Below are 7,216 nucleotides of genomic sequence, written 5' to 3' on the forward strand. Positions count from 1 at the left end.
GGGTTAATAGGATTTAACAGGATTAAGACTCATAACCTTAGGGAGAAAAGAGGGCAGCTTTAGGTAGAGAAAGGAACTTGGACAATTTCCCTGTGTACTTTCCCTAGTGTATATTTCAGACTATCTATTAAATTCTCTGTGTCGAAGCTTCTCTTTGTAAAATTAAAAGTGTTGATAATCACAGTTTTAGAATTGCTATTATAAAAAATTAATAGAAGGATCTTGCATCTAGATGGGGATGAAAAATGCTTGGCTGTATTTTAATACTCTGAAAAGGGTAACTCAATTTGTCTCCTAATTTTTTTTTTTCATTTTCACTAATCCCAAAGTTATAACTACCTCTTATTGTGAAGACTGACCCTAAGTTATAGGATTCTAAAGGTACTTTTAAAAAATGTACTTGAAGGCTTTCTTAAAGTACAAAACACTTCCTAGATGGAAGCAGATGTAAAAGGTGGAAAACTTGTTAAGCTTATGGAAAGGAAGAAGCAATTCTTGCTTCTTGATATTTCCTTTGCATCCATATCCTATAAAGTTGCTTAATGTAATTTAAAGAAAATGTAATCAGTTATTTTAAATAAAATTTACTTTATATATTTTGGTTATAGAAGGTGGTTGGCAGTCAACTAAGATTGTTTCTTAAAACCTTTGGAAACTGAAGAGCTTTAATCACTTAATAAGGAGGGGAAATAACTAGTATTTATTAAACATATGCTGAATACCAGATAACTTTAAGTAATTTCTGTGTTTTCTCATTTGAAGACAAGTCTATTAGATTGGGGGCTTCCCTGGTGGCTCAGAGGGTAAAGTGTCTGCCTTCAATGCAAGAGACTTGGGTTTGATCCCTGGGTCAGGAAGATCCCCTGGAGAAGGAAATGGCAACCCAATCTAGTACTCTTGCCTGGAAAATCCCATGGACAGAGAAGCCTGGTAGACCACAGTTCATGGGATCGCAAAGAGTAGGACATGACTGAGTGACTTCACTTTCTATTAGATTGAGTGTTCTCTTTTCACAGATGAGGAAATGGAAATAGAAATAAATTTAGCTCAAGATCACAAGGTCAACAAGTAATAAAGCTGGAGTTTAGACCAGATCTGACTAATCTAAAAGGCCATGGTTATTCTACTAATCATCTCAAACGTTAGATTGATATTAATTGATATAATCAGTCTACTAATATTATGAAATATTAACAAGTCCAAAACTGATTTTAAAAACACTGTCATTTCTTTTTGGTAAATGGTTCCTCAGCAATGTACATATTAATCTTTTAAGAAATTCCTCTCTCAAACCCAGTTGAAATTCTGCTTTTGCTACTAGCTATCTTCTATATCCCTTATCCCAAGAGGTATTAAAAATATATATATAGAAAACTAATCCTGATCTATTATCTTGACAGGTTTATCTTGACAAAAATTAAGTTTCCAAGTAAAGGTCAAATGGTTCAAATTTCTCAGGGGACATAGGTCTATTGTGTGTAACATAGGATACTTTCTTTAGAAATTAAACATATCTCTATTATGGAGGATATATTTATCTTTAAGCCATGAGACTATTATTACATGTTCTCCCTTTCACAGCACATGTATGAGTCATCTAATTTTTTGAAGAAATTATTTTTTCTTTCCATCCTTTATACTTCTGAGTTCACATTATAAGGGAAGGGGAAACCTGTGCTCATGATGAGGTAATAGTTTTCATTGTTCACCTGTTCTCCTTAGCACCACCCTTGAGATTTCAAATGATAAAAGAAAATGCAGCACCTAAAAAGTAAAACAAAGCCAAGGGAAATAAATAGAGAGGGAAGAGAGACACAGACCATTGTGGCTCAGCTGGTAAATAATCCACCTGCAATGTGGGAGACCTGTTTTCAATCCCCAGATTGGGAAGATCCCCTGGAGAAGGGAAAGGCTACCCTTTCCAGTATTTTGGCCTGGAGAATTCCATGGACTGTATAGCCTTTGGGGTCACAAAGAATCAGACAAGACTGAGTGACTTTCACTTTCACTTTCGGAGATACAGTTATATTTCCACCATTCAGCTCGAGAGGAATTCTTAATGTACTTAAGGATTAATATAAGCTATATCTTTATTCTATTTAGAGGTCAGTAATTGATGATCTCTGAAGTTTTAACTTTATGTTCAGTCAGTACTAACAAAGACATACTTTGCTTACACATGTCTGTAGCTTATTGTAATCTTAGAAAATATTTTTTATACATTTACGGTAATATTTCAAAACCTAGGGGTTTCCTACCATCTACTGATATAATTGAAAGTAAATATCTTCTATTCATAAGCTTGAGTTATAAGGAATGTTCATTCAGATGTCATCAAAACAGAACCTGCATCTGAGTTAAACTCCCTTTCTCACATAAGTCTCCAGACATTTTTTTCTAATAGATTTAGTTAACTAAATGAATTCTATTGACTTGTGATCTTAAATAATGATAAATTATGTGCTTGATTTTGCATGTGGATTATCATGCCTTGTATTTATTATATGGCTTTTTTCCTAAAGATTGTTCCAATATATAATGTAGAAAATAAGGTAAAATTTTAATTAAATGATGTCTTATAGAAGACACTCAAAGGGGGCTTAAAGAAATCAGTGTGCATAATAGAGAGAAACTGTAATTTTGTGCCATGGCTTTTGTTCTGGACTTCAGGATCTATTCACCATCATCTTCCTAAGTAGACTACTCAAATCATAGTTATTACAGTGTAACAGTTGTTGGTCCTGCACTCAGATTCTTTTCACTGGGAAAGTAGACTGAAACTAGTTTCTCAGTGACACTACAATCTTTTCTCAGCATTTCATTTTGCTATCCACCTTTCTCACTTGTTCTTTGTGGGAATATCCTCTTAATTAATCATTTATAAGGAATCTATCTTGGAAAGCAGATTTTAGGCATTTACTTCTCTTTTGGTCATCATACTATGAGTATTTTCCCAATATTTGTCTTCCCAATTAAATTTTCACTTTCAGATATAGATGTTAATTTTCAATGAATTTAAACTTCATTGAGATAGAATTCCAACCAAATTCTAAAGATTAAGTATCCTTTCCCATCCCACTAACTGAAAAATCTGTCTTTTCTCCTGGTTATTTTAGAGCACACACTGAATTAAATGGATGCAGGAAATCTGTCTGTAGTGTCAGAATTTGTGCTTCTGGGACTTTGTCACTCATGGACTATGCAGGTCTTACTCTTACTGATGTTTTTTATGCTTTACCTGATCATTGTATTTGGAAACATTGCCATCATAATCTTAATCATCGCTGACCCCCATCTGCATTCTCCCATGTACTTCTTATTGGCCAACCTTTCTTTTGTTGATATGTGGCTTTGCTCAGTGACCACTCCTAAGATGATTACAGACTTTGTCAGAGAGAACAAAACTATTTCCTTTAGAGGCTGCATGTGTCAGGTCCTGTTTGTGCATTTTTTTGGAGGGGGTGAGATGGTGCTATTGGTGGTAATGGCCTATGACCGCTATGTGGCCATCTGCAAGCCACTCCACTATTCAACCATAATGAACCTGCAAAAGTGCATTGGGCTTGTAGTGACTTCCTGGACTATTGGCTTCGTGCATGCCATGAGTCAAATGGCTGTGATTGTGCAATTGCCTTTCTGTGGCCCCAGGGAAATTGACAGCTTTTTCTGTGATATACCACTGGTAATCAAGCTTGCCTGCATAGACTCTTATAACTTGGGAATATTAATGAATGCTGACAGTGGCGTTCCAGCCATGACCTGCTTTATAGTTTTGTTAATATCCTACACATATATTCTTCTTACTGTTCGCCAAAGCTCTAAATCTGGTACATCTAGGGCACTCTCTACCTGCACTGCCCACATCACAGTGGTGGTGCTTTTCTTTGGGCCCTGCATCTTCATCTATGTGTGGCCACTCAGCATCACCTGGGTGGACAAATTTCTTGCTGTGTTTTACTCTGTTATTACACCTCTTCTAAATCCAGCCATTTATACCCTGAGAAATAAAGAGATAAAAACTGCGATAAAGAGATTCAGAAGCTACTGCATATACCCCACGGGAAATATTTAATGCCCAGAAACCTCACTGGAAACACTTCAAATTGACAATATACTGACCTTATAAAAGAGGTTGAAAATTCTAGGCATTCAATTTATATCTTATATTTTATGCATGAGAAACACTGGGCTGGAAGAAGCACAAGCTGTAATTAAGATTGCCGGGAGAAATATCAATAACTTCAGATATGCAGATGACACCACCCTTATGGCAGAAAGTGAAGAGGAACTAAAAAGCCTCTTGATGAAAGTGAAAGTGGAGAGTGAAAAAGTTGGCTTAAAGCTCAACATTCAGAAAATGAAGATCATGGCATCTGGTCCCATCACTTCATGGGAAATGGCTGGGGAAACAGTGGAAACAGTGTCAGACTTTATTTTGGGGGCTCCAAAATCACTACAGATGGTGATTGTAGCCATGAAATTAAAAGATGCTTACTCCTTAGAAGAAAAGTTATGACCAACCTAGATAGCATATTCAAAAGCAGAGACATTACTTTGTCAACAAAGGTCTATCTAGTCAAGACTATGGTTTTTCTTGTGGTCATGTATGGTTGTGAGAGTTGGACTGTGAAGAAAGCTGAGCACCGAAGAATTGATGCTTTTGAACTGTGGTGTTGGAGAAGCCTCTTGAGAGTCCCTTGGACTGCAAGGAGATCCAACCAGTCCATTCTAAAGGAGATCAGTCCTGGGTGTTCATTGGAAGGAATGATGCTAAAGCTGAAACTCCAGTACTTTGGCCATCTCACGGGAAGAGTTGACTTATTGGAAAAGACTCTGATGCTAGGAGGGATTAGGGGCAGGAGGAGAAGGGGATTACAGAGGATGAGACAGCTGAATGGCATCACCGACTCGATGGACGTGAGTTTGGGTGAACTCCGGGAGTTGGTGATGGACAGGGAGGACTGGCATGCTGCAATTCATGAGGTCGCAAAGAGTCAGACATGACTGAGCGACTGAACTGAACGGAACTGAACTGAACTGAACTGAAGTACATGTTATGATCCGTGAATTTCATGACCCCACAAATCCACTTCTATAACCATTGTTGCTAATTGCTTTGCAATAAAATAAACCTGATCAAATGCAGTGTTTAGCAATAAATGATTTCTGACCATGGTTATTTTGTACTAAATTCCATTTAGCAAGCACTGGAGGTGGCTGGAAAAATAGGTTAGCATGCATAGAATTTATTAGTCTACTACTAAAGTTTCTTCTATAATGGATACCCTTTGGTAAGAATACATGAGACACAGATTTTTCATAATCTGTGTCCATTCTGAGAGATCAATTACCACCAATTTTCCCCCAGGAATTCTTTGCCACCAGTCTTCCAATTCCATTTACTTTAAATTCTGACCATGTAACCAAACCATTAATAACTTTTCATGAATCAGTATATATGCATGCTTCTAGGCAAACAAAGTGGACAACCAAATACACTGCTTGCATTTCTTTCAAATGGGAGAATTTCTTATTAGTGTTTTTCAGGACCATAATCAGAATACTGACAATGTGCATGCTAAGTTGCTTCAGTCATGTTCAACGTTTTGCAGTCCCATGGAGTGTAACCCACCACGCTCCTCTGTCCATGGGATTCTCCAGGCAAGAATACTGGCATGGGTTACCATGCCCTCCTCCAGGGGCTCTTCCAAACCCAGGGATTGAACCCGAATCTCATATCTCCTGAATTGGCAGGTGGGTTCTTTGTCACTAGCACCACCTGGGAAGCCCAAATACTAACCACAACTAAGTTATATTCAACCACAATATTTCAATAAATTGGGACTTTAAAGCTGTAGACTTTTTCTCCTAGTTGCTACCAACACATCATGCAAAACCATCTGTATGTTCAGGCCCAAATTTTAAATTTTCATTCTACTCATTATAAGGAATTCCTGTGTTAACTATAGGTGTATGTTGGGGGCAAAGGAAGGCAACTGGACAGCAGTAGTTGTTGAATGAATTGAGTCATAAATTAATGTAACTTCTGTATGCCTGTGGCCCTGCCTAAACCTAATCTCTTATGTATGATTTCCACTTGAAAATAAAATACTCTTTTTGCATCTCAATTTAAAGCCTTGTATAGTAAGATAGCATCCACTTCATGACGGTGTTGAGGAAGATCATCACAAAGACGTAATCACCATTTGGACTGATAAGCTGGACCCGGTCAGTTGGAGGCTTTTATCCCCTTCTCTGTCCTCCCAATATGTGTATTCCACTTGTTTGGCTCAGACAGTAAAGTATCTGCCTGCAATGCAGGACAACTCATTTCAATCCCTGGATCGGGAAAATCACTGGAGAAAGGGAATGCCTTCCCACTCCAGTATTCTTGACTGGAGAATTTCATGGACAGAGGAGCCTGGCAGGTTATAGTCCATAGGATCACAAAGAGTCAGGCACAACTGAGCAACTATCACTTCAAGTTCCTAGTGAAATATAGTCCAGACCCAAAAGGTTCCCTATAAATCAAGAAACAATCAAGGTACATGAAGCAACTCAAGCAACTTGGAATGAAATACTAACTTCCCTTTGGAAAGGCTGGCACCTGTAGTGGTTCAGCAAATGTTTGTTGAATTGAAAACAGAAATGAAGAGTCAGAGGAAAGAGGGAGTGGGAGATTTGTTGTAATGTCGCAGAGGTGCTCTGACTTACCCATATAAGGAAAACAGCTGATAATTTTATATTATACTGGCCCATATAATCTGATCTCTCAAAAAAAAAGGAGCTCAGAAAACAATATTTTCTCTATAATTGAGCCCTTTTAAGAAATGTTTCCCTCTTTGATCTCTGTGGTTAGTACTCCTCAGAACCACTGCAGGACTAACAACAGTTTTTTGGTGACCCCTTGCAACTGGGAAAGGTTAATTCTGAATTTGTGCTGTATCTGCTTCTGTAACTTTAACTCTCATCTTGCCACTTTTGTAAGCATGAATAATGGACTGCCTTGAGGAGATAACCTGAGCTGCTTGCCTGTAACAGACCATAAGGAAGTGAAACCAACACATTCCGCTGCCTGAGGCTTGGCATTCTGGGGGATGTTTGCAAGGATTGAATAGTATTTACTTTGTCTCCTCATCTCCCCACCCCATCTCTGATCCATAAAAGAACCTGGCAACCAGGCCCTGATAAAATGATTATTTTGAGGTGCTAGCAC

At 37.9% G+C, this 7,216-nt stretch overlaps 1 protein-coding gene across 1 annotated transcript; it reads left to right on the top strand.

The window, feature by feature from the left end:
- The first annotated feature begins 3,130 nt into the window (after positions 1-3,130).
- Positions 3,131-4,072, top strand: LOC138444125 (olfactory receptor 4K14-like). Its single transcript, XM_069597455.1, has one exon. It carries the CDS (start codon positions 3,134-3,136, stop codon positions 4,070-4,072), a length of 939 nt encoding a protein of 312 aa, XP_069453556.1. The 5' UTR covers positions 3,131-3,133.
- Positions 4,073-7,216: the final 3,144 nt, after the last annotated feature.

This window comes from Ovis canadensis, chromosome 7, assembly GCF_042477335.2.
Source record: "Ovis canadensis isolate MfBH-ARS-UI-01 breed Bighorn chromosome 7, ARS-UI_OviCan_v2, whole genome shotgun sequence".
Classification (NCBI taxonomy): domain Eukaryota; kingdom Metazoa; phylum Chordata; class Mammalia; order Artiodactyla; family Bovidae; genus Ovis; species Ovis canadensis.

What these genes read in the sequence shown, in the direction of transcription:
- LOC138444125 (XM_069597455.1), top strand. Translation starts at nt 3,134, where the DNA reads ATGGATGCAGGAAATCTGTCTGTAGTGTCAGAATTTGTGCTTCTGGGA.